This window comes from Corvus cornix, chromosome 13 (assembly GCF_000738735.6).
Source record: "Corvus cornix cornix isolate S_Up_H32 chromosome 13, ASM73873v5, whole genome shotgun sequence".
NCBI classification, from domain to species: Eukaryota; Metazoa; Chordata; class Aves; order Passeriformes; family Corvidae; genus Corvus; species Corvus cornix.
The window spans coordinates 6,013,036-6,041,030 of record NC_046343.1 but is presented as its reverse complement, the minus strand read 5'-3'; the positions used below and the strand labels follow the sequence as shown (position 1 = coordinate 6,041,030).

Genomic DNA, 27,995 nt, shown 5'->3' with positions numbered 1-27,995 from the left:
TGACATGAAACGTCAGAGAAATCAACACAAACATCACCTGACCCCTCTCCCACCTACAGAAAGACCAAGAAATTGTATTGCTCACTTGTTCTCACAACTGCAGCCAGGCAAACATGCCCATCTATTGCCCACCCAAGTCCTATCCATTTTTGTCTCTTGGGCTCTTTCGTTCCTACTGCAAACAAGCTGAGCTGCCCAGCTGCTGCATGAGCATCCCCCTCCTTTTTCCATGGTGCCCATGGATCAGGGATGAGGCAGGGCAGGCAGGGCTGAGAACCAGCCCAGCTTTCCCCATCCTGCCCATGGTGGGCACAGATCCCTCCAGTACAGGCTGAAACACTCACCTTTTCTCAACAGCCAAGTTCCAGAGCTAAGCTGGAGAGGTTGGAGGCTATTCCATCTTTCCTCACACGGGCATGACAAAAGCTTCCCACTTCTGTCTACTGTTGAGCTTAGCTTAGTTTGCAGTTAGAGCGTTTTCAGAATGATGAGTGCTAATGAAGAGGGGTGAGGGCCTAGCTGGATGTAAGGTTTGTGCCCAAGGTTTTTAGCCAGAGCCTGGCAAAACCTCTGGTGTTTCCCAGGCTTATTTTCATTGGTCCCAGATGATGTTCCATGCCTGCACTGATGTCTATGCATCCTGTTTTTAGTCTGTTTACCTATCTATTGCCCACCAAGTTTTTTATCCAGAAAAATTCCTATCAAGAAACAATAGATACATCAGTGGATCTGCACTCAAACTCCAGAGGCAAACACTCCTGCTTTGCTGAGTATTTTGATATGTCATGTCATCCCACAAGGTGCTGGACATTCAATCCATGGCCCCAGCTGCATTGCCAGACAGTGGGACACTCAGGCAGTGTCCTGCACTGGGCAGCAATGTCCCTGCTGCTCTTGTCCCCACTGTGAACATGCACCAGCCACCCCTTCCCACAGGCTCAGGGCTTTTCCATGCACACTCAGCTCCAGCATTGCATGTAGCTAGAAACCATCCACCAATTCCTGGTCCTGTCTCCCAGCTTGTCTGAGTCCCCTCTACTTGCCACAGCAGAAGAGAGACAGACACTGTAAGAGGCACTTCCTAGAAGGACCTTATTTTGCAAACAAGCACAGGATGGAGTGCCCTTTTTGCAGGCTATGAAATGGGTTTGCCAGGGATGCCTTGCATTGTTGAAAGGTAATGACAAGGTTGATTCTAAATGTTGTGGCAGACAGATGGGATTCCTGGGGCTTTTGCAAGACACTGGGAGAAAGGAAGCTTTTCCTAGACCAGGATGGCAAGGTGCAAGCTGCTTTCAGGGACACCCAGGTCACTTCATGCAATTAAAAGACTTTTATCAAAGACACACATTTCCCAATCCTCTTCTCCAGTGCAGGAATTTTGTTTTTGTTAAAAAAATAAAAAAGAAAAGGAACAAATCCTGAAGTGCCTTGCCCCGGTTTTGCAGGGAATTGGCAGGTTCTCAAATCAAAGGTGTCTTACGCTGAGCAGCCTCCTCCCCAGCCATCCATGAGCTCCTACACATCCCCTGGCAGCACTCTGAGACAATGGGCAGTGCTATGTCCTTCACTGCTGAGCTTCAGGCTGTACCCCACTAAATTCTGCCCAGCTTTTGGGGTAAAAGCTCAACCCCTGGAGCTGCCACCTGCTCTAAGGACAGTTCATCTTCTGGAGACTGCAACTACTTAAGGTGCCATCGCCCTGTGCTGCCAATGGGCTCTGCTCATGCAGGGTGACAGAAGGGACCAGCCCTGCTGGGAAACTGGGAAAATTTGGCCCTAATGCCTGTCAGCCAACAAGGATTAAATAATGACAAAGGGGATGATGGACACGGTGCCATGTTTGAGAGTAACAGACGGGAAGGTGCCGGGTTGCTGCAGCAACAAGGCTGGGAAGATGGGTTTTTCTCTTGGGAAGATGGGTTTTTCTTTCTCTTTTCACCTGCCAATCTTCCCCCCACGTCAGGGCTCTGCTGCTGAGGGAGATGAGCAGTGACATTTACACTCCCACTAACAAGCTGGTTCGGTGATGGGCAGCTCTGCAGGAGAGCGTCTGGTGTCACAGAGTCTGAGCAGAGAGGAGGGGAATGTCCTTTCAAGCAGATAGAATAATTTGGGACTTTTTGTTATTATGAGCATTACTAGGGCAGGATCACACATGGAAACAGCAAGCAGAGCCTCAGTGGGGCACTCAGGGCCTGGTCCTGCAGCTGATGGGAGAAAAGAGATGTCACTCCTGCCCAGAGAACATCTCTGCACATCCTGTGGGGAGAGGGAAGGAAGAAAAACAATATTAAAGGGAGGATGAGCAAGAAGTCAAGCCTCACCACAGGAGCAGTTTCACTTCTCAGCCTGCTCATGGTAGCAGGCTGTGCCATCAGCCGTGCTCCTGCAGTTCAGCATTCCTCAGTGCCCCAGGAATCTGCCTTTGGCTCCTTGGGAGAAACCTTACTAGGGAAGCAGAAGTGAAAGGCTGCTTTCTCCCTCCCTGCAGCTTTGCCCACCACTGTGCCTCACAATGCTCTCCTTTGCCTTCTGGATAAGACAACTTTCAGTTCACCCAAACTGTCACAGTAACAGGAATAGCAGCAATAAGAGTAATAACATTAACAATAATAATGCTACTGCAAAGTAAATGGAAGAAAAACATAACAGCCCCGAAATGAATTGTAGTGGTGATGCAGGAAACTGCTTTGGGTCGTCTCCTCTCTCTTACTGGTTGTTTTGCTGCTGGCATGAGGAGGAAAGTGGGAATTAAGTACCAGCAGCCTTTCCTGGTTGCCAGACTGCTCTGCCACTGCAGCCAGCTGAGGAGGTGCCTCATTGGACCATGAACCTCAAACTGAGGGTGGAAATAAATATCATGGCAAATAAACCCTGAAATTTGTGTATTCCCATGCCCAATAGAGCCAAGGAAGACAGATATCCTAAGGATCTATAGATGCAAGTCAAAGACCTATGTACGGATTGCACTGATCCATTTGGTTGAGGGAGAGCATCAATAGGTTTTCTCTTGTCTGCAGTGTCATCCTTTTGCACAAAGCTTTGGGGTTCCTGATATTGTGGAGATTTCCACCCTTCTGTTAAATCAAGGTGAAAGTACAGGCTGACAATTATTAGTAATACACAGATAAACAGGCTGCTCTATCTGCATCCCTGTCCCATTCTTCCCTCTGAGCAGAGAGCATGTGCTAATCAGCCACATTGCTTTAAGGAGCCAGGCTAAAAGATCAGGATGCTGAGGAGGGCAGCCCCCTTTTAGTGTCTTTATTCCTCCCTGAAGCTGGGGCAGCTCCTTCAGACTGAATTTAAAAAGGCAAAGTACCTGATATGTTGCAACACAATTTCCTCAGAGTAATTGCTCTGCTTTTCTGTATCTCCACTAAAAATCTCCCAGCATTTCCCAATTGGTGCTTAAAAGTGCACCCAACAATCTGCAGAGAAGAGATGGCTGAACAAATACACAGTCAAGCCTGGGGGAAAAACTGCATGAAGGCAGATTAGAAAAGACCACATAAATAATCTTTCAAATATTGAAACTGCAGAAATTAAGAGGATATTTGCAGAAATCTCTCATTACAGAGAGCACACAGGAAGCATCAAGACTACAGCCTGACCAGTGCATGAAGGTGATACAAGGGAGAACCCCAACCTTCCCACCAGCACACGGTGACAGCGGCGAGTCCCTTGCCAAAGTGATCAATCTGCAAAGCACAGAAAATGAGGTCACTTGTGGAGTTTTTTCCAGCAATGGAAACTCAGCAGAGATGGCCCCATAACAACCTCTGCCTCTTTCAGCAGAGGGTTCAGGACGGAAAGTTGCTCCCTATGGCACTGGAGCCCATGGCAGGAGCTCCAGCTGGGAAGAAGCTTGGCAGCTTACACTGGCAGTGGGTCAGGTGAAGGAGAAATAGAAGAAAAAATATCTTTTTAGCATTCTTGACTGGAACCCACTTTTCTGCTAATCAGAAAAAAAAAAAAAAGATTACATTCTCTTCTGTTACAGGAGGTTTTCTTAATTGTGAAAATTGAGATGTTTTCGTGCCTGAGGGTTGACTTTTTTTGCCATCAAACCCTAATACAGAAAAAGACAGGATCATTTGCAAAATGTACTTGCCTGAAAGACTGTACCAGTGTCAGGCAGACCACCCTGTACTGAAACCTTCCGTGCTCATGTTGGTATTCCAGTTTGGAGCCTTTCGACGTCACTCCAATATCCTTTTCTGTGTCCTGAATCCCCGCCCTTCCCAAAAACTGTGGGTTGCTTCTTGTAAAACCTGCCAAGCCGAGCAAGTGAATCAACTGTCCTACAGGGGCAAGGAACAGGCTGTGCCACCCACCAGTCCACGTGTCCATGGAGTAGCAGAGAAGAACAGCAAGAACTGTGCAGAGGCTTCATTACCAGCTGCAGATGCTTCTACAGGCATCGATGTTATCCTTTAACTGTGTGGCTACATCTCAAACAAGCCACATGTGATTTTCCTCCCACGTCCACAGAGCAGGGCTGTCAATGCTGCTCAGACTCTGGTCGCCCCAACAGATTTGCACTGAGCTGTTGGGCTGGCCCTGGGGAATCTCTACTGGTAAATAGGTACTGAGTCGATATTGCAGAGCAGCAGCAAGCACGGAGCAGGGGACTCTGGTTCACTCTAGAGAAAGCCTGTCCTAGAAACAGGAGCCTTGCACATGGAGCTGAGCCCAGTTTGGGATCCTGTTGCTGCCCAGATTATCCTCACACCCCAGCTCAACCTGGTCATCGTGGAGGAGAAGGTTTTGCAAGCTGCATGGGGTGACATCAGGGTTAGGTGTGGGAACTTGGTTTCTCCTGCAGTAAAATGAGTCTTTCTGAGCCTTGTCTCTTCCCTAGAGAGCCATGACGATTCATTAGGCAATTGTAAAATCAGAATGTAGCTGCTGACTGAAAGTTGCAGCTCATTAATAGCCCTATTTATTGCCAACCAAATAATTAGCTTAGACATGCATCAGCAGGTCTTGATTGCATATGAAATAACTGCCTTATTAGATAGAAATCAAATGAGTTTCTGAGGACAGCTCAGGTGTCACCTCAACCCCAGAATCGAAAAGGAAAAGAAAAAAAAAAGAAAAAATCCCATCCACTTCGATGTGTTGCTCAGCAACAGAATTTGCGGGGGAAACAATCTAGGAATGAAGGAACGAGCATTTCCAAGAGAACAGGTTATTTCAGGCGAGACATCAGGGACAAGCAAATGTCACAGAGGAGGAAAACTTCCAATTTTTTTCCTCCTTTAATCAATAATTCAAACTAGGCATTTTGGGTAAAACAAGCATTTAAGTTAGCTGATTGAAAAACAGAGATCCCAAACCTTTACCAAGAGTCACATTGCTGAGAAAATGTTTATTTGTTTGTGTGAGGGAAACGTTAGATTTACTAGACACTGAATTAAAAATTTAAGAATGCTCTTAGGAATGTCACTTGTTCATTTAAAGAGGAAGATGATGTAATGCCAGTACTGCTATATTGTGGATATCATTCCCAGAGCAGTTCCATATTAATTTTGTTCTTCTCCTTCCCATGTGCCCTCCTTTCCCTCCCTTCTCCTTTTTCTTCCAGGACAAGACGAGCGCGCTGAGTCTCAGCAATGTGGCGGGGGTTTTCTATATCCTCATCGGTGGGCTCGGACTTGCCATGCTGGTTGCCTTAATCGAGTTTTGTTACAAGTCCAGAAGTGAATCAAAGCGAATGAAGGTGGCAACCCATTCCACGGCCTTTCACACCTTCTCTCTGATCCTCCCCCGGCTCCAAAGCTGCCTTCAGAGACGGATGCAGCCCAGACCATGGGTGGAAAGCCAGGACATAGGGATAATGAAGTGACTGTGTCATTCAACCTGCTAGAAAGGAACAGGAGCATCTGAGGAAGCTGAAAGAGGGTCAAGTGGGCTGTCATGGGGAGCTGATGCAAGATCAGACATGTGGCAGAATGCTAATTCAAAATCCAGATATAGAGCAAAGCCATAGCACAAGCAGCAACAGAGACACATTGAAATTCCTTAAAATTAATGAAGGCAGACTATGGCAATGTGTGTGCAGCATGGATGAAGTGTGCTGGGGCTGGTGTGATACAGCCGTTGCTGCAATATGGAAAAATCCCCAAACCCAGGCTCTTAACAGAAGATAAAACTGGGGGAGCGCAGTAATGATTCATATCCTGTTGTTCCCTTTGCTGGCACCCTGCTGGCACCATTTCCAGGCTGACAATACCAATATATGCTCAAAGTATTGTTGCCCTGGAATGGGTGATGTGGGCCTCCAAATTCCAGAATTATGGGTCCTCTTTGAGAGAAATTGGCCTCCAATATCTCCTGTAAAGGTTTTTATAACTCCACCCTGTCATGGTCTTGCAGAAGCGTATTTCCTACAGCCCAGGAGATCTGTTGCAGCCCTAAATTCTGGTGTGCCTGAATTTCAGAGTGTTGTGTCAAGAGTGGATTAGATTTGAGAGCCTTGGGGATAAACATTTGTGCAGCATCTGTGGAGCAAGTATAGCTTGTCAATCCCTTATGCAGGTATCATGGTGTACAAGGAGGCAGTGGGACATGTAACACATCCCTTGTCTTCCTCATCTTGACCCCTCCCATGAGCATGGAATTTGTGATGAGCCTATGAAGCATGCAGTGAGTTTCAAAAAATCCAGATAGGTTTTTATTTCACTGAAACTCACCCAGAATCAAAAGGAAAATAAGCAACTGCTTCTTTGGGTTTTATGTCATCATTTTACAGCATGCTCGATGTTTTGTCAGCAATAATAACACTTCTAGTGCACTGAAAATGTGCTACAGCTCTTTTCCCGTTGAGGTTCAGGAAATTCCACAGGCAATGAGAGGTACCTTGAGCATGGGGGTAAAATAATAGGAGCAAATAGTGTCCATGGAACTACAAAGATTAGATTATAATTTCTGCCTACTGAAAAGCCAGGTATGGCACAAATGCACTGCAAAAAAAAGTGTGAGAATGCAATAGTTCCATAGTTCTAGTCTTAAGGAGACTCTGCCCTGGTGCTGGTTCCCTTGTGTTCCTTGAAATGACCCTCTAACTCACATTAGTAGCAGCTTGTGGTGTTCTTGCCAGGTTAAAACCAATCTCACGGGAACAAATCAATGCTCCCAATGTTAACACCAGCTCTAAGTTTGTCCCTGACTGTCCCATCAGTGGCTGCCATGCAAAGCCAGTCAGCAGAGTCCAGGCTCTCTCTGGGATGTAGCTCAGGTGTTCCTCTGATCCCAGTCTCTGCTGAGCCAGTTCTTACAGATTCCCTGGGCGAGCTGCACATCCCAGCAGCCCAGGAGGCTGTTCCAGGCCTGGCAAGGCACCAAGCTGACTGGCTTTGAGTAGCTGTTCCAGATTTATCTGTTATGGATAATTCTTCACCTGACTACCCCAGTCCAGAAAGAATGATGGTGCCCTTGGAGATAGCTTGAATGCAAAGAAACCAAATTAGCTTTATCTTTTAGTTGAATTGTTCTAAGTAGGTAGTTTCCTTAGACTTCTGAAAGCAAACATTTCGGATGTATCTGGAACAGGAAGATGAAATTTTGTTTCCTGAATTAGGCTTGCACTTCCTGGTTACCTCAGTCATCACTGTAGACAAAAACATAGGCACATGCTCAAGTTCTCACATGAGGAAAGTTAAACATATGTTTGCAGTGAGTCAGAGTCCACCGTGCATAACAGCCCTGGAGTAGCAATAGCATCTCTATGGGGGAAGTGTGTAAAATACCTCTGCTCAGATCCAGGATGACTGTTCTTATGTTGTAGAGTTCGAATAGATTTTTGGCATATGGCACTGATGCTTTATACCCCAAAATACTGCTGAAACATTTAATTTTGCATGTAGAAGAGGTGTGAATGAACAGAGCAGATGCAGTGGGGACATGCAGAAAGTGAGAGCCTGAATGAAGACAAGGAAGGGGAGAACAGTGACAGAAAGACAATACTGGTTAATATTGTAATTTCTCCAACATTGCAAAGGACAGGGGGAGACCCCCCCGTCTTTCCTAAAAAGGGTTTTTGTTTAATCCCACAGCAATCAATCAACGAAGCCATACGGACATCAACCCTTCCCAGGCCGGCTGCAGCAGGAGGCAGTGGAGAAAATGGACGTGTGGTCAGCCACGATTTCCCCAAATCCATGCAGACGATCCCATGCATGAGCCACAGCACTGGCATGTCCCTGGGAGCTACGGGATTATAATCGGCCTTTTGACCCATTGCCTGGGTGAGAGCAGGGGCAGCCCAACTCCACCCCTCCAGAGCCAAAAAACATACCCAACACCAACAAGACAAACGATGATGACAGAAGGGACAATTGGATGGATCTTCTCAAGGAAATCAAATCAATTTCCCTTTTTATTTGCAAACAGATCCACTGGCAGGAGAACAGAAACAGGTCTGTACTGCAATAAGGAGAGTGTAATGGGATTTTACAGACTCGTGAACCATCCCTGATCAAAGAACCACTGGAACACTAATGAGGACTATGCCATTTTGTTTTAACTTGGTTGTTAATAAGTCTTAGTGTGTGCAATATATATATTTTTTCTTACTAATTCCTGTGGTGTCAGGGTAACATCAGCCCTTTCCCCCTTCCCTGCTCAGTCCTTCAATCTGGTTTAGTTTGGGATGCAAACCACAGTGTCTGAGCTACTAACAGCAAAAAAAGAAAAACTGATACGTGGCAAGTTGACCTCTGTGCAGGGTGTCAGCATTGACCTCTTATGTCCATCGTGATCCTGCCTTTGTTGTTCTGTGGTGAACTCGGGCTGTGGAGTTATCGCAGCGAGGCAGATGGAGCTGCCCCCGGCTCTCCCTGCAGCAGGAAGGACTCGATGCAGGAGGAAAGCTGAACAAAAACATGAGGTTGTTTTACAGGGGGCAAAGTCATGGGTGAGTTTGGAAACCCCAGGTAGCGTGAGGACAAAGCAGTAATTCTTCCAGAGAGGATGAGTGGGCATTCAAGAGGAGAATCACGTGCCTGGAGTGGAGAGTGGCAGACTGGAGCAGAGGGTTGGTCTAAGATCACAGTCGGCTGCTGAAGAGGGAAAGTAAATGTGGTATTCCCCTCACGTGTGACTCTCCTGCCCAGGTTATCGGGGGCTAATAAGCAATTGTGAACCATTTCTTCATTGCTTAGCTTCTGTGTGTGCTCCCTTTCTGGTGGTCACATAAGGGAACCACCTCAAGCCAGGAATAGACCGTCTCCAGACATCCAGCTGTAGACAGCTGCCAATTAACCAGCGCAACGTGCCACAAGTCATGGGGCTGCAATGGGAACACCCCTGCCCTTCTGCTCTGAAATCCCTTTATGGCCATTCTTTTCTAACTAAGAGGGACATTTTGTAGATAGTTGGCCAGAATGGATTCCTGGAAGGAACTGCTGAAGCAAACCAAGGAAGAGATCCTACAAGAGCTTAATTCAAGCCACCATGACATTCAGCAGCATCAGTGCTGGTCACACTCAGTCTCCCCATCAAGCTGTGGCCTGTCTGGGTACAAAGCCAGCCGTAGCAGATTCCCACTTGTGTCCTTAGAGAGTGGGAAGCATCCACAAGCCAGGAAAGCAGGTTGCTGACCCCAGACTTGGTCAGCAAGAAACCCACAGTGCCAGACAGCCAGCTGGGGGTCCAAGCACAGGCCTGGAGATCAAGCGGGCAGGAATGGTTTCCCAGAACTGCACAAAAGGTTCATTCTGTGAATCTCTGTCATGGACAGACAAATGCTTCCCACCCTGGTGGGCCTGAGACACCTCAGGAGTGTGACATCCTCAAGTGAAGGATTCCCAGGGGAACATCTGGTGAGGGAGAAGATCTGTGGGGCAGGGGCTACAGTGAGCCCACTTAGCCTGGTTCCATCTCACTGATGGCAAATAAAGTTCAAAGGTTCTCACAGAGTCCGACAAACATCTGTCCAGGGACTGAGCTGCTACTGGAGCTTTCTGAGCTGCTTTTTCTCATTTTCTTTTCTCTTTTCTGTTTTTTGCAACATAGCAAGAGAGGAGCCGTGAAAGAAGGGAGGCAGGTGAAGAGAAAATGATGCAGGCAAATGACTGGCACAGGTCTATGAGGAGAATCTGGAAGTAAGACTGGAAGCTGTGTGAATACCAGTTTCCATTAGTGTATGACTGTGCAGAGCAATACATCAACCACCTTTAACACCAGCCTGGTCTGAAGCATCTGCTCCACTTACCCACTCGTCATGCAACAATTTGGAGACCAGCAAGTCAGAGTCAAGGTCCTAAGCCTTGGCACAGCATGTCTTGTGCCAATGTTTTCCTCTCCACAACTGGGAACCATTGTGATCTTCACCTCTCATCACTGAACATGAACTCTGTTATCAACCACTCCAAACACCACTTCAGGGTGGTGTTTCTGTTGTTCATCATTATTTTTAACCTGCTTTTCTTACTTTAACTTCAGTTCTGTGTAACGCTAGCACAGTGGAGGAATTCTTACCATCACAAGCTCCTGTTTCCATGCCCAGAGCCCTCAGATGAGTGTCCTGACCCAGCTCTTGTCATGTCCCAGGCCAGTGTGGTGGGAACAGGCTGCTGATACCCACCAGTGCCCCATCCTTCTCCAGGAACAGGACCCCGTGGCAGCAGGTCACAGCAGCTGGACAGTCTCGTGAGCAGAAGAGCAGTGCTAGGACTGGCCACCTGTGACATGAAGATAGGAGATGCAGCTGTCAAAGACTTTTGATCAGCGGAGGGGTTACAAAAAAAAAAAAAAGAAAAAAAAAAAGATGAATAGGACAAAAGCGTGGAAAATGTAAACTTGTAATATGTATTTTTACTACACTTTTCTTAAAAATAGAGTAATGGTAAAACTCTTAAAGACATTGACATTTTTTCTCTACAGGATTCCATATTTAACAGTTTTGGCTTTCATTAAATTTTGCTCTTTGGTACCTGGATCTTTTATTTAACAGCTGTATTTGTTTTAACTCTCTTTTGGTTTTTCTTTCTTTCTTTTATTTTTTTTTTTCTTTTGGCAGTACTGCAAAGGATTTTGCTTTATCAAATGCAATGGTGTTTTTCTTTTCACATTCTCTTTTTTTCAAGCAACATTTTTATTGGTAATTATTATTTACACAAAAAAAAAGGAAACTATCAGCTGGAATTTTAGAACCAAGGATCCATGATCCATTTCTCATACCTGTCCATGCCGTTTTGTGCCAGTGCTGGATGTGTGGAAATGAAAATTATGTTACCCCTCAGGCAATATTACCCAACCTGAATCAAAAGAGATTTCTTTGATTATTGCTGTGTCTGACTTGTGAACAGCAGCTGAATAAACTGCTTCAGGTTGAAATTGGGAATCTATCTAATATTTACCCAAGAGTCAGGAAACTAAATATTCATTGGGTTCAAAATTAATGATTTTGCTTTGTTTGGAGTCTTGTGGGGTTATTTTTTGAGGCAGGCTATTAGACAATTTTAGCTTGTTTTTACAGAGAGAGAAGACATGGCCAGCTCAGAGAAAACTCAGAACCAGCACTGGTCCAAAAATCCCTACCAGGATCAGCTTTCCTAGGAGCTCCCATGCTGTTTCAGAGGCTTGGACATTTAGGATGCTTCTCACTCAGTTTTCACACAATTGACCTGTTAACTTCCTCATCTAAAAGCCTGCTGAAGGGGGAAGGAGAGGAGGAATTAAAGGGTGTAGGACACTTATCCAAATACTGACAGCTACTGAGGTAAACTGCACCCATTAATGTCATGCTCTTGTGGAGCACTTGGTGTCACAGAGCTGAAAGGACGTCCCTTCCCATATCCTCATTCCCAGTTATCATTTGGGAAAGCAAGTGCAAAGGCAAAGCAAGTGCAAAGGCACAGAAGTGCCTTTTGACCAGGCATCCCACAGGGCCAAGGTTAGAGAACCAAGATCTCCAGCATCCACAAGCGGTGTTTTACCCACTGGTAAGTTTTAAATATAGAATCAGCAAGGGACAGAATTAATATGTTTTGAAAGGGGCAGTGAACCCTGAAGCTTCGAAGAACAAGAGATTCCCAAGCACTGGGGCCTGAAGGAGAGGTTTCCCAAGGGCAGGCTATGCTGGATCAGCCCAGTTTGGTCTTCCACAATTCCCTAGGTACCCAGTACTGTGATATGGGCTTGGATTCTGTCACAAAATGCCCTTCTTGCTCAGTGATTCACTCTTGGTTCTCAGGGAGATTGCAAAAATGCACAAGAAACATTCCTTTATATCTTAGCATAAACAGGACAAAATTTCCTCCTAGTGGCAAAAGCAAATATTCCTTGTAATAGTCTCCAGCAAGAGTCCTTCAGCAGTTGGTGAAGCAAAAGAAACCTGACTGAACCCTGAAGTGCAGCAGGAGAGCAACAGATGCATTGCCCAGTCCATTCCTTTGCTATGGGGTCAGGACTCAGAGCTGGGATGACCCAAAAAGATTTGGCTGGGCTTGTTTGTCCTACCTGCCACCAAGAGCAAGGAGAATTTAAATCATCTAAGTTCAGGGAAGGGACAGGGGGTGCCTCAAATTGTTCTGTAAACCAGTGGGTGCCATTGGCCTGTTCAGCTCCAGCAACTCAGTGCCATGTGTCTGTCAAAAGTTTTGGGAGACATGGGGAAGTTTTCACTGTGAACACAGGCTCCTGCTCAGTTTCACACAACATGGTCAGTCACCCAGGGCTCACACGTGGCTCTGGGTCCCAGGAGAACATTTCTGTGCACGTTTCTAATGTGTCCACCACAGAGGCACATGTCAGAGCTTAGGCATCACCTTGAGGATGGGAACACATGGGTTCCTACCAGCAAAGGTACCAGCTTAACCCCAAATACCTTTTGGAGACCTGTGTGGTCTGTTCCCTGATGGCTTTTGTGGCTGCTGGCCCCTCCTGAACACAGATACCCCAGTTACCTCCATGTTACCCATGAGTATAAATCAGAGTGTCATCCACCAGTGCTGGTTTTGTGTCTTGGTACTGCACTGCTGACTGAAGCCCCTGTGCTCTCATCTCTGATACCCAGTTAATTAATTAAATAACAGAAACATCAGGATATCATGGTGCCATGCACACCTGTCCAGCAGCCTGCAGGAGGGCAGGGCTTTTGGGGCAAAATCCACATGGAAGCCCCGACTCCATGTTGCTCCAGCTTCATTACAAAGATGACACCACTCCAACCTTCCTTCTTACAAAGAGCTGCTCTGGTTTTTGCAGATACTTGGTCCTGATGGTTTGACTGTACAAGAGGGATGAATTTAGTGTGCAAGAACCTGGATTTGGTTCTCCTAGGCATAGATCACTCCATCAGAATCCTGACTATTCCCACCCTGGGATTCTACACTCAGCATCACTTTCCATTTTCCTTCTGTCCATCTCTCCTCCATCTGTACATCAATACCACCCTCAGCACTGCCAGTTTCTCCTCTCCAGGACCTGGAATAGGCTCTGGGTTTGTACACGGTGTTCTCTTAGAAGTGGGTAAGTCTCTATCAACATATACCTTTAGAAAGCAAATTAACTTTGGGATGGGGCAGAGGTGTGAATCCAGCTCCACCCTGGGCAGAAGTGATCCCATAACCCCTCACACTGTCCTTAGGCAGCAAGGAGCCCTTCTGCAAATGGGCTGTTCTGTGGAGCCACAACCCTGCAAAGTGCTGGGTTACCTGGCTGTTCCCAGAGCTCTTGGACTAATCTCCCTTTTCCCGGTGTGCACTTCTCCGAGGGAGGCATTTCTGTCTGGCTGCCAGGAGAAAATCTGGCTTGGGGATGGAGAGGGGCAGGGTGCTGGGAATCACCTCCATCGAGTGAACTCACCTGCTGAACCTGTGCAAAGGAGAGCTGTCTCTAGAGCAGTGCAACTGCAATCCTCACCCCCAGAAGGGTAATCACACCCCTTTCTCGTGCACTAGCATGCATACACAGATATTGAGATGCCTTTGAGAGCCCAAATTAGCTGTCAAGGTACCTTCCTATTCCTAAGGATCAATAGGGTATAAAGTAACAGCCACAAAGTGTGTTCATTACTCTGCAGGGCTGGTTTAACACACTCTCTGGATCCCTTCGGCAGTAATTCCTTCCCCGTTTGAGCTGGCATCAAAATTAATGGCATGTCGTGTTCTATAAGTCCTGACTTTTCAGATGAAAGGTACATGGTGTTGTTCACATCAGTGTTACAGTGTAATAAATCAACGCTTTCCCATTGGAAGGATTTCAGACGATTTCACAGCTTGCTCTCAGGAACTCAAAAGGCAATGTCTGCCAGGCCACTGGACCATTAAAAAAGGAGTTTACATACACACAGGAAAAAGAGGGGAAACCCCAACATTTCATTGCAGTATTGTTGCCTGTTTCACATAGGACACTGGGGCCAGGGCAGCAACGCCAAAATTTCCTCAGGCCCTGTCTCAAGAGGTGGTGCACAGGCAAAGGGAGCACATTCCCTGTGCCAAGGAGGCTGTGGACAAGGCCAGCAGAGGCTGGGAGGGTCTCACTGGATCAAATAGGAGCAGAGACAAAAGCAGAGTTTGCCTTCTTACTGCCTGACCCTAGAAAAAACCACTCCAAATGTCCAGAAAAGCAGCAGGAAAAGGGAAGAGGAGCAAGGCCAGGACAGAGCACCCAGCAAACCCCCAAAAGGTGCCCACACAGCTGCTGTCCCAGCTTTTGTGGAAGCTGCTGCCCACAGAGAAGTTCACTTACTTAACCTCATCTTTACCAAGTAAAACTTAAATTCCTCTGCTCCCAGGAGCATGTGTAAGACGGGAAGAGGCTGAACTTGAAAGGGGAGCCGTTTTGTTGCTTCAAATTAGCTCAAACTGCGTGATGAGCTTTCCTCACTTCAAAACCAATGTTGTTAACCTTGGAATCTGCATTATTAATATTTTAACATGAGTCCCATCAGGAGCTGCCGCAAGAGCTCTCCTGGACTCGTGACAGCTCGTCCTGTTTGATTCTAATCATATATGAATGCATGAGTTAAGAAGATATCATTAAAAGTACATTAAGTTTAATTATGCTAGCAGCCGCAGACAGTGGGAGCATCGGCTTAATGCAGAATGCATAATTAGATCAGACCTAATCCATTAGATCCATATTTGTTAAAGAAAATGCTCCTCATCTATAAGTGTCACTGCAAAGTGATCCATAGGCTTTGGAGGAACAGCACCGTTTTCTGGGGGCTACTGCCCTCCCACCCCTCTGCCCTCCTCCCTGCCCGTCACCCCTGTGCACGCAGCTGAGCCCTCCCTCAGCTCCAGTTTAACAAAAGCACACAAAAAAACAAAGCAAGGAGATCCTCTGCCTGGGCAGCCAAGCCCTGGAAATGTGCTGTGGTGATTTAAGGGGGTGTGGACCCAGACCTCCTTTGCAAGGACCTGGCCACATCAGAGGGTCTGTAGATGCAGGAATGCACCCAATCCCAGGTGGGTGTGTGGCCTCAAAACCCAGTTTCACCAGTGCAGCCAAGCTCAGGGATGGAAAAAGATGATGCCTTTACACAGACTCCAGGGATATTGGCTGCAGAGTGGCTTAGGACAGCCATCCAAACACAACAAAAAAAGACAAAAATAAACCAAAATAAGGAAAGCAAAAATATTTCATCTCCTTCTTGGGATGAACCAGCTCTCTCCAGTAACACCAGGAGGGTGCTGGCATGGGCCTGCACCTGTGACAGCAGGGAAGGTGACACATCCCTTTTCCCAGCAGCACAGCCCTGCAAACCACCCACTGCATTGCTCTGCCAAGCCACAGCATTCACAGGAAACCACCATCACCAGTGGGACCCGTGGGTAGTCACCCCCATCTTCACCCCACAGCAGGGATAACCGGCACCAGCAACCCCACACACCCCCAAGCAGCCTCACCACAGCAGGGACACCAAATCTGCCAATGCCTGAGCCCGCAGGTAATCAGGCTGCTGTGGTCTGGTGATTCTCAGCTGGAGTATGGTGGATCCTGCAGCCATGTGCTTGTCCCGTGGAGTGATTTCAGCAGCATCTCCAGCCCAGACCCCATGGCAGTGCCCACTGTCTGGGCAGGGCATTGCCCAGCTCCTGGGGGCAGTCCCAGAGATGCACCTCGCTGAGCTGCTGTGAAATCACAGGGTACCCACTGCCGCCCTGCTCACTGCAGAGGGGTGAATTTACCACGAGTCTTCACCTGCCGCAGGTTGCTCACACTCATTGTCCACAGACTGACTCAGCTCTGCTCTGGATGTGGGGAGGTTCTGTGAAAGCTGAGGTCCCAGTCCCACTGGTGGGGGATCTCAGCTCGTGTCCCCTCCAGCCTGGAGACAGAGCAGGCTAGAAAGGGGAAAAGGTCAAGGCCACCATGTGACATGGGAGTGAGCGCAGGAGCAGTTGTGGTTCAGGAGGGAACCCCAGAGCTCTGTGTTCGCTGGCACTCATCACAGGCAGGGGACACTTTACAGCTCAAGTGAGCCCTCTAACACCTGCCTAAGTGCTGAATATTATTGCTATTAAAATATAATGGCCTCTCACTGCCTCTCCTCTGTGGAGCTGGATAGCAGCTGTGGTTGGGAAGCCACAGCACAGAGCACAACCCCAGAGGCAGGGCAGAGGGATGGGATTTAAAGCTTTCTGAAAGCACCTTTCACAGCCAAGGGCCAGCTCCAAACGGACCACAATTACTGGTTAGACACCAACTGAGATTTCCATAAAGAGTTCTGAATAAATCAACTGCTGACTTAGGTTTGGAAAGGGCTTTTTGATTTGTTTATTTATTTTGGGAGAGAGAAAGTCCCTTCCAGCCCACTGTATCCATATTTCATTTTCATCCTTGCCACTTTCATCCGATCTCCAGCCTGCGTATGCAGACAAGGGTGACACAGGGAGGTTGGTCTGTGCCATGGGGTGCAGCAGTGGATGGGATGGGGTCAGCAGTCCAGGCGTCCCCTTTTTCCCCCCTTTTGCACGGCTGTAGCTCACCAGTGCTGTCCTGCCCACTGAGAAGGGTCTCCTTCTCAAAGGGGGTTTGAGGAACCCCATGGCTCTTTCCTTGCCACAGAGGTGGTTTCCATGCTGTCTTTTTTAGGGCTTTTAATTGACAGTGCTCATCAGCATCTCTAATTCCAGTCTAATAAACATGGGGAAAGACTGGCTAAAGGCTGCTGGCATTTTCTTTCCCATCTGTGTGCTGAAGTCCTGGCTCAGCCGAATAGGAAGAGACACGGCGAAGAGTTGGGAAAACTTTCTCCCTCTAAGGAAGCAGTTGAATTGTAGTGAGTTGTGTATACTCCTAGCTCCTGATGGACTTTTTGAGTGGAGGATATTTGGGGAAATATTGGAAGCAATCTAACCTCACAAGGTCTTTTAGAGGAAACATTGATCTCCCTAAATGGGCAGCAATTGATATGTTCAAAGAGAGCATTGTGTGCATTCCTGTTTGCACTGTGTGCACCTGAGTGCCATTTAAAAGTAAAGGAGAAACCCCTCCAAAAAAAATCAAATATGAGCACAAAGATCAGCTCTTTGCAGAAAGAAACTCGAGGACCTTTGTGTCCTCATCAATGCCCTTTGGTGTGATAATCCACATGGCAAGATGAAAGGATAACCCCTGGTGCTGTTAATTGTTCTTTCCAAAGGAAAGCAATTAAACTACTGCATTCACTGAGCAATCAAAGGGAAATCTAAGTTAACCCCTCTGTGGCCACTTTGCCCCAGCCCAAGTTCTGACATCCCTGATGGGAGATGGGTTATAGCTGCAACCGTGGCAGTGACAAGCCACACACTTTCAGAGACTTGTAAGCAAATTTTAGGCTCTAACAACCCCCTCTGAGATCCCACCAGACATCTGGCAGAATTCAGCAAGATGTCACATATCTCCATCTCTGCTCTAATATATTTTGACTGGATCGTGACACAGCCACATGACCACAGTGTGATCAGCTTTTAGGTTTCATTTGAAGAAGTGTTTTCACTCTGGTGTAAGAGAAATCTCCCCACCCCTCACAGACCATATGCCACATTTTTAGTACATTTGCTGATTAACCAGAAAGCAGTAAGAGAGCTTGAACACTGCTCCAGTGACTCTGGGATCCTCTTATAAAGCAATTGGCACAGAAAGGGTTGCATCCCCTGTTCCTTTCTGAAAAAAAACACGAACTAACAGAAAGATCCTCATGGGATCAGTGGTGCTCCCTGAGAAGTCCAGGTGGAAGGACAGGTCACTTCCCAGCATCCTGGCTCCCAGGGGGCTCCCCTCTTCTACAATCAGCAGGTCACCCCACACCCCCTCTGTGTTTCTTGAAAGGGCCAAAAAGATAATTCAGAAAGACATTTTCAAGCTTAAGAAATGCAAAGCCCAGGTGTGTGGCTTTGCAGCAAATGCTCTGAGTCCAACCTGCTAGGTCCTGTAATTAGCTGGGACTTCAGGACATCAGCACTGCCTCTCTCCACAGGGCACAGGGATGGCTTTCCAAGACAGGCACCTCATCCCTGTTGTTCCCAGAGTTGCCTGATGCCACACAGAGGGCCACACGTGGGCACGGTGGGGTGTAAGGGTCTGTGTCTGGGGCTTGGTGGAGAGAGGATTAACACCCCAACTATGAGCTGCAGAGCTGGGCTGGACTGGGAGGAACTGGGAGATTGCCAGGAGCTAGAAAGGCGTGCTGGGAGAGTAGGGAGGGCTTTGCTGGGAGAGCTGGGGCAGGAGGCACGGCTGGGATTTCGGAATCTGTCACTGCCTGCATCCCATCACTGCCTTCATCCTCTCCTGGAACTCTGGGGAAGATGGGAAAAAAGGCACTCGCTTGCTTTTAATACCACGGGTAGGAGGGGAAACTCTCAGTGCCTTCCTCCTTCTGGCTTCTGAGCTGTGCTCCAAGCAGGCGTGTAGGAAGGAAAGCTTCCTTATCCCAGCCTGTGGGACTGGTGCTTAATCCCTTCAACAGCATGGAGTTCTTCAGCTGCTGACAGAGACAGGAGGCTGCTGTGCAGGAATAATGGGAGGGAGATTAAAAGGGGTCAAAAGAGAGCCTAAAAACTGCTGAATTGTGTGTCTGGGGCTTCATAAGAGACCAGTGCAAAAGGGAGGGGGATGATATTAACGTTAACAGGAATTAGGACACTGCAAAGGGAGACTTTCTATCACTGAGCAGAGACAAAACTCCAAAATGCGTGTCCTGAAATGAGCAAAACAAATTACTTTGCAGGCCAGGAAATACTTTTTGGTAACTGTAGTGCATCAGGTAGGGGTCTGTGCCAGCAAGAGAAGATACAGCTTAACTCCAGGCCAGGAAGAAACAACCAAACTCCTGCAAGCAGTCTGCAAACCAGAGAAAAACCCAAAAGAGAGATCCTGACAGACTGCTGTGATGTGTTTTGTTGGTCTGTTTTCCTTCTGAAGCTGCTTGTGTTTCTAAGGGAGGGAGGTGTGGTAGGTTTAATGTAAATGAGCTTCACAAAAACATTTGATTTTGTGGGGCAGCTCATTAGCTAAAATGAAGACTATAAAAGTTGTCAAAGTGAGACATCTAAAGAGAAGATAATGAGTTGTACTGCAAAGCACAACCGAGTGGAAGGAACACACACATAGAGCTTCTGTGAAAGATTTATCTTGCAACCACCATTAAATCACATGAAGAATTGAAAGACTTTAAATGTGGGAAATAGACAGGATGAAAGGCTGTGGTTTGACATCATGATTGAGGGACTGGCTGCAGAACTCCCTACTGCTGGAAAGAGCAGATGAAGGTGTGGGTATGCTTGCAGATCACACTGAAGATGTTTGTCCTTAATGGGACAATACTCCAGTCATTAAAAAAGAAAAGTTTTAAAAAACCCCAAGCATGTTCACAGGTCACAGCAAGAATTCCACGAGGGAAAAACCTCTGGTGATACCAAAAATGTTATGCACAATCCTGGCCAGCCATCATGGGGAAAGTTGACCTGGAACTGGAATAACTGGGAATGCAATATTGCAGGCAATACTTCCCAGCCTCACTTATGTTCGTGCCTACCAGCAGTGTAGTGGCCACTGTGACCTAAAGAGCCTTTATCTATGAAATTCCTTCTCTGAGCTATCCCAGGAGTTCATAATCTTATTTGAAAAGTTACTGAGCCAAGCACAAGAGGGTTTTTCCCTCCGTGGAATAGCTGGGCCAAAGTTGCATCTCCAAGAAGTTTTTCAACCTGCCTGGGAAATACGCCCTGAAATTGAGGCAAGGAGGGAAGCAAGATGGAGAAGGGGCCAAGGAGACTTTGAGCTGGTAGACAGGAGAAAGTAAGAGAGGGGAGGGTGATAAAACAGACGTTGGTGCATAACGAGTACCTCCAAGGAGCTGTGCTGGAGCACGTCCCCGCACAGCCACAGCGCGAGGCGCCGGGAGCAGCAGGAAGCGCCGGGGCGCTCCGGAGGTGTTACTTTTTGGATTTAATGAGCTTCAGCTGCTCCCTGCAAACGTGCCTGGCTCTCTCCAGAGCTGCTAGCTATGGAACTGGGACATCACCCCAGTCCCCGTTGTCAGTAGCTCCCGAAGGTGAGAGAAAATTCATACGAGCACCAGGTTTGCTGGCTCCGAGAGGCGCTGGGATGAGAACAGAAATCCTCGGAAATCCTATCGGGCTGACACGTGGGGCTCCTCCCACGCTTGGCAGGGAGGGAAAGCTTAAAAGCATAATTTGTCCAGGAATAAGAAAGCAGCATCTTTGTGCCAGTTGGCTTGGAGGCAGCGAGGGGCAGCAAGGAAAACATGGTATGAGTTTGTTACCTCTCCAGTAGAGACTGGCACGTAATTACTGCTTTTGACCACTTCTGGGTGGGTTGTGTGTTGGAGTGGGTTGTTTTCTACAGTGCCCTGGTATGTAAATTGTGGAGCAGTAGGTTTTTAGTGAGGTGTTCCTGAAGAGCTGAGGGATGTCAGTGAGGCCAGGGATGACGCTGTAGGGTGAGGGGGTGTCTCCTTGCTGCTCAGATCCAGGGTGCTGCACATCCCTGGTGCACCTCTCATGACAATCATGGAGCTCTGAGCAGTCCTTTGAAGGAGAGAGGGTGCCCAAAGTGCAAGTTACCCTGGAAGTATTTGGAGACCTGGGTGCTCCTCCATGACTCAGATCAGGGCTTGTTCAGTTCCTGAGTTTTTCCCATTTTCACCCATTTTAAGAGAGAAAACATTCCAAGGTTTTTCCCTATACTCTAGTCCCTAGGCACTCTAAGACTGATGAGAGGTGTCCCCTCAAGTGATGGGAGGGAGCAAGCCCAGCTCCTGAGGGACCTGGTGGTACAGAAACCTCAATGGCTGCCTCAGCAGGACCAAAAGCACATACGGGCTTTAAAAGTCATGGAAGATCTTTCTTATGATGGAATATTTCTTTCATTGGCTGACTGCTTTGCCCTCCTTCCCTCTGCTGTTGTCATGTATAAACATAACTTAAGGAACAATGAATTCCCCAGGTCTCAGCTCCCACCGTGTGTCCATTACCGATTATGCTGGTAAATGCTGCCAAGGGCAGGGAATCCATTCAGCTGGTGGATATTACACAGACTCCATTTTCACATGCAGCACAAGCCCTCCCTAAGGAGGAGAGGAGTAAGGAGGAAGATCTCATCATGTCTGACTGATGTTTAGAAAACAACTTTGGGTCCCACCAGTGCCAAAGTCCCAGGACACATCCTCTTGCTCTAATTTACAGTTACAGCCATGGAGAGCTTTCTCTTGCAAGATGAAAGTGGGCTAAAAGCAGCTGAGGGAGGAACTTCAGGAGAGATGAGGGCAATGTGAGCTCCTCCTGCTCACACGGCTCAGCCCAGCCCAGCTGCCTGCGTGGCAGGGGCCAAACGACAGGATAATTGTTCTCCCTGCAACACACTGACTATGTACATTTAGATTTCAATTAATTTGCTGGCTCCAAACGAACTGCCTCCTATTGCTTTCAGCAATCAAGTCTTGTTAAGTGAAAATAGCGTTTATCTTATCTCTAGGAGAAGGCTGGACAAAAGTAGGGCAGCAGAATCCCACATGAAGGTAGCAGAAAGTGAAAGGAGGAGCAGGGAAATGAAGTGAGGGAGGAGAGCAGCCAGGGTGGCCAAGGCAAAAAGTTCTGCTTTTCAGCTTTTTTTGCTTTTTTTTTCTCGAAGGCTTCAATGTTTTTAGAGTGTCCCAGTTTGGAAGGGATTTTCTTTTTACCCAGATTCATGTGGTCCCACTTCCAGTTGGTTGTGGCTGTCAGTGGGGTTATGTGTACTCCTGGGGCACTGGCTCATGCTGCAAGGGCTCTTGAACACAGGGTCTGGGCTCCTGAACACAGGGTCTGGGCTCCTGAACACAGGGTTTGGGCTCATGAACACAGAGTTTGGGCTCATGAACACAGAGTTTAGCCTCCCTGCTGCCTCTGACACCTCGGTGCTGCCTGGGGCTGCTGGAGCACAGCGTAAGTATCTCTCATCTAGGTAACACTGAGCACAAGGAATTGCATTTAATGCACCCCAAGCAGTTCATCACCCCATCTTTGTTTCCACAGGGGCAGCCACATTCCTGGAGAAACAGTGACTGAAGTGTCAAAAGTGTCTTGAAAATCAAACAATACCCAAAGCCCACCTCCTGCTCCCTTTCCCAAGGAAAGCCCTTTCAAAAGAAGACTGCCAGCCTGGCTGTACTGTTTGAAGAATGATCCCAGTTTCTTACCTTTAAATTAAGTTGCAAAGTAAGTCCTTAAGACATGAGATCTAGCACAGGTTTGGGTTTTATTTTTTCTTTTTCCTCGTCTGATTACTAAAACCCTCTCGAGTTTCCCACCATTTGAACCTGTTATCTCATACACACAGTCGTCATCTCATTAAAAGGAAATCAGAGAAACTGACTTTAATAAATTTTAACACCCTGTGTGAAAAATCTGGCAATTAAAGGTTCCTGCCCCTGGACCTTTGAAAGTGACACGTGGCAAATCCCCTTCAGTCTTTAATAAGAGCGGCTCATCAAAGGATGGTGGCACGCGGGGGTAGGGGAGGAGGCAGGGAAAGGGAAGAAACAGGAGCATCAAAACTGAAAGGGAGGGAAAGACAAAAGCTGACACTCCTGCCAGAAACTGAGGAGAGAACCAGCATCATTAGCTGAGACTGATAAGCCCAGCTCATTCTGGAGCAAAGAAGGCAGGATGGAAGTTGGTCCAACCAGGCAGCACCAGGAATGCATCAATTCACAACGACCCCCCAAGTACAGCTCTGCCTGGATTTTTGTGGTGGATGCTGATGTCACAAGGCAAAATGTTCTTGTTACAAGGCAAGCAGGACCATGGATCAGGTTGGCTGCTCTTCTCTAGGCCTTCTGGGAAAACATCCTCAGGATAAATTCACCCTCCTTGCTACCTGTTGATAACAACTGGTCTGGGGATAATCACTTCTAATACTGTTTTTCTGGAGAAAGGATTTGGAGCTTTTTGTTTTATGGATGGGGAGAAACAGGTGGGTTTTATCACTGTTGAAGCTTCACCAGTGAGAAGGAGATGTACTAACCAGGAGGTCAACTTCCCTGTAATCAGACGGGAACCTCTCAAGATTTCTTGGTCCTTCTAGCTCCTTCTGAAACCTTGAACAGGTTTTCTGAGCTCTCTATCACCTGATATTTGTACAAATGGTAATTATGATTTTCATTCCCATTCCCTTATGAGTCATCTCAAAAGCACATAAAGTAGCAGAAATGTCTTGGAAGGAAGGCACAAAGTGAATATTGTGGTGGTTTCTATGACCTAGACTCTGACATCTCTTAATCTGGGGCTAAAAGCTCTCTTTTTGCTTTATTTCCACTTCTTTTTTATCTGGACCTTTCAGGGTGGCAAGAGATGGTGAATGAAGGAGGGTTTACGATGGAAATCACTGACTTTGTGCACAGGCAGGTGGAACTCAAGCAGTGAGGAATTGATGATGGACTGGAACTCATTAGCATGAAAATCCTCAGGTGCCTCATAAAGCTTCTCCTCTGAGTCTGCTGAAGTGATAACTTCACTGGAAGAGATTTTTCTGAATAGGAATGGTCAACCAGGGACTATTGGTTTGATTGGATTGCACTGAAGCTTCATATCACACCTGAAGCACAATCTGTGGAGCCAACAAAAGTTTGTTAGGAGACCAAGACAGGAGACTGTGGTGCAGCTTGGCTTTTGCCCAGCACAAGAGGCAGGTGAAGGTGAGCCACAAGCTGAAAATGGACAGTGTAGCAGCTGGAAGGATGTGAGGCACTTTCTCTGGGCAGGCTGGGGAACCCAAAGTGATACAGAGCAACTGAAAAAATGAGGGCTTGCGGTAGTCTTGGATAGGTAACTGGGATAGCATTGCCTCTTTCCCTCCAGAGGGGAGAAAAGCTGGTCAGCACCCATGGATAAAGCTTGGTAGCCATGTGAAGAGGGGTTACTGCCTTTCTTTGCCTCCATGAGCACAGAGATGCTACATTTATATTTTTATATACATTTATACTTTTATATTGAGGGCTGTTGATCCATTCTTCTTGGAGTACCCACATTTCACCTCCTCCTGTAACTATATAGTTCCTGTGACCATTTCTTCCATCCCTGTCTCTCCTGCTACACATTTTCCTGTTGGCAGACCTGGTGTGCTTTTTGGTCAAAGGGATGTGTCTCTTGGCCAGTTCCTGGTGCAATGGCCACACAGCCAGCTGGCAGCTCATCCCATCTCCCCGTGGTGTTTCCTTCCCGACCTTTAGTTCTCTCCTTGACATCTAGCATCCACTCATGTTCAGGATTCTGGTTTATCCCTAAGATTCAAGCACTATTTGTGCCTCTCGGTCTTTAGGGAAAATATATCTCTTTTATTCAGTTGGCCTTTGCTGACACTGAGGTCAGAGCACAGACCACTTTTGGCGACACTGACCCTGCCCCATGTGCTTGCAGAAGCAAAGTGCTATGCATGTGTGTTTGTGAAGGAGGTGTGAGGCCACATTTCTTTAGCAGGGTCTTTGAGACCTTGTAAAAGTAGAGGAGAACACATCTGCTCCACCCCAGACTCACCCAAAACTTGCACGAACACCAGCTCTGCACCAGGGCAAAGCCCAGGGGAAGAGCCCGGGCAGGGCAGCACAATGCACTCTCCCCTCTCACCTAACCCAGCTCCAAGTGCCCCACTTGTGACCCCCATTCCCAGCACTCCCCAACAAATGCTGTCCAGCAGCAGCTGCTCACACAAGGAGGACTAAGCCAGAAGGCTCTCTGCCTGCTGGGTGGCCCACGCCCCTCCTATGCCATTTTACAGAAGGCTTTGCTATTCCAGGAATTGTCAGTCCACATCAGCAGGCGTGAGGGGACGCTCAGCACCGGTCACACCACGTCCTGCACCGTGAATGCCTTTGGCTTCAGAGCCAGACGAGTGGTCCAAGCACCTCAAGTCTCCTGTCCTCCAGATTTTTCTTGGCACAGGCCTTTCCTTTTCAGGGAAATATAGTCCATGGGCTTTTTATCACACCGACAGGCCTTGCTCCAGCCCCCAGGACTCTGGTTCTTTTGTGATTACAGCAGTGTTTAACTTCCAAGGCAATTTAGTTTTTAGGCAAAAAGCAATCTCAGCACCCCTGCCTGCTGCCACTTGCCTGCAGTATCCCGCATCAGCTGCTGGAGGGAAAACGCAGCTGGGACCCCTGGGAAGGCACGAAGGCCAGGAACTGCAGGAAGTCGAGGTGTTTGATGTTTGCTTTATTTATTTATGTAGCAGCCACCGTCTCCTCGAGCATCCCTTTCTGCCAAGGAGCGATAAGCTGCTCCCGGCTCCTGCTTGCCCACCCCTGCTGGCTCCATTTTCTGCCAGGCTCCATCTCGTTAGCATGCACCAAAAAGCCCCCGCTCACATCCCTGCAGGGCTGCCCTCCCTGCCCTTCCTCTGAAACACTGCCGGCGTGCCATGGAAACGGCCGGGCTGCCGGACTCAGCAGAGTGTGCAAGGGAGAGGGACCAGGGACAGCTCCAGAGATGCCCTGGGTAGCCACAAGACAGAGATGCAGCTCCAGAATTAAATTCCCCACTGCCCTTCTCACAGCTGGGCTGAGTATGGTGTGGTGTACAAAGCAATTTAAATATGTGTAATTAAATCAACTTGCTGGCATGGTGCTGGTTTGCAGCTGAAGGTCAGTGATTCACGTCTGACGCAGCATCAGGGTGACTGAGGGCTGGGTCCAAAAGGCCCCATGCTTGGATCTCCTCCTGCATCATGGGTGGGAGCACACCCCTTGACATGGGCTCTGCAGTGGGCTTGAATTTCTCCTTGTGGGTGCAGCTCATCCCCAGCTGTGCCCAGCTCCTGCCATGCCACACTGTCCTGCCCACTGCAGCTCACGGTGCCCCTGGTTCCCTCACGGCTCCAATCCACACTAAAGCCTCATCGCTTTGCTGGGGTCTGGGTGTCACCAGCAGTGTGCAGTGTGCTCTGCCAGGTGCTGCTCCTGCATCCCACATCTCTGCGTACTCCACACTGCAATGCCCCCGCTGTTCCTCTCCTTTTCCCAGCACACTGCAGCTGAACAGCCAGGAGAGAGAGGCACACTGCTGGGCAGGATAATTTCTAAAAGGGGTCTGGTAGAGCTTCCCATCACAGCAGCAGGCTCAGAGTGCCGTGAGCTGAAGAGCAGGGAAAGCAGTTTATCCAGAAGTACCTAGCAGGAAGGAGGATGCCATCGCCCAGGCAACAGCTTTGCTTGCCTCCAAATACAAACCAGGTAAGTTATAGCAGAGCCTTTCCCATGGGCCAGGCCAACACCGAGGGGACATTTGTTCTCATGCATGAGCTGGTCTCTTGTGGGGATGCTGGAGCTCCAGAAACACCTCTCTGGCCACTGAATTAACAGCAGCCCTCTCGTGTAACCAAGGGCTGCTGGCTGCACACACAAGCCCTGCACTGGCAGCACCTGGGCTTCCACCCCAGCTTGCCCACCCAGCTGCTGCTCGACTGTGGGCGAACAGCCCCGCTTTCACAGTGCCTGGGAGCGGTGTTGGACAGGGCTGGAGAGGGCACAGCTCCTCCACAGGGAGCTATAATTAATATCTGGAAGCTGCCAGCTGCCCTGGCAATCCCAAGCTATCCACGTTGTGCCTGTGCCATTCACACTCCTGCTTTGTGAAGCGTATTTATTATCATTATTAATTACATACGGCCCTTAAAATAGGGAGGAGGGGGAAGGAATGGCCAGTACTTTCCCACCATGGAAAAGCAAAATGCTACATTTTGTACTTGTTGAAAGTAAAAAATCTTTCGTTTCATGGAGTGTGAGATGCATTACTAATTGCACAATTATTTTGTTCCGTGGCACTCGCAAAACAGAACTTGGAGTGCTTTCAGCAAATTCTGGTGTTGAGGAAATAATGACTTGGGTTTTTTAAAAAAGTACTAAATTACATGCTCTTCCTTTATGACCATGATTTCTTGGGTTTCTAGGATATTTCTGCCCTAACCCTTCTAAAGACAGAAGAAGCAAAGCTTTACTGCATTAGCAATGTGCCAGAGTCAGTGTGGACGCCGAGGAAAGGAAGGGGCTGTGCAGGGACTGCTCGCTGCCCACCTCCCACCACCCCAGGCAGCAGCTGAGCCCCTCTCTGACAGGATCAGGCTGCAGGGGGTCACTTGCTTCACCGTGAAGGATGGTCCCCTGAAGGCCAGATGACACCTGACGTGCAAAATTCATCCTGTGCCCTACAGAGGTGCCAGCAAACATCAGGAATGCAAACAGCTGGATTGCTCCCAGGGGCAGAGGGGGGTGATGCAGGTGCTCCAGCTGTCCAGTACAAAGCTTGAGCAGTGGAACAGAGGACAATGTGTGTTTGCACTCAGTGAGAGGGACAGGGATGGAGCTGGAATAGGGCAGATGAGTTCCTTTCACAACATGTGCACAGACCTCAATGTGCAAATGCTCCCAGGGAGGTGGATTATGCGGATCCTTAAATTTAGAGGCCCTAAAAGTTCTCCTGAGGTGAGAGGTGTGGTAGCCCCACCTCTGCAGGCTGGGCTGCAGTGTGTCCTTCCTTCCATGGCTGCTCTGTGTG

The 27,995-nt window shown here is 48.0% G+C and overlaps 1 protein-coding gene across 2 annotated transcripts in view; it reads left to right on the top strand.

The window, feature by feature from the left end:
* Window positions 1-11,346, top strand: part of GRIA1 (glutamate ionotropic receptor AMPA type subunit 1) — a 119,981-nt gene extending 108,635 nt beyond the window's left edge. For both annotated transcript variants that reach the window (XM_010399731.4, XM_010399732.4), the window contains exons 15-16: window positions 5,594-5,728; window positions 8,043-11,346. In XM_010399731.4, coding sequence (XP_010398033.1) covers window positions 5,594-5,728; window positions 8,043-8,231 — 324 coding nt within the window. In that variant the 3' untranslated portion in view covers window positions 8,232-11,346. The remainder of the gene's footprint in view (window positions 1-5,593; window positions 5,729-8,042) is intronic.
* The last annotated feature ends 16,649 nt before the right edge of the window (window positions 11,347-27,995 follow it).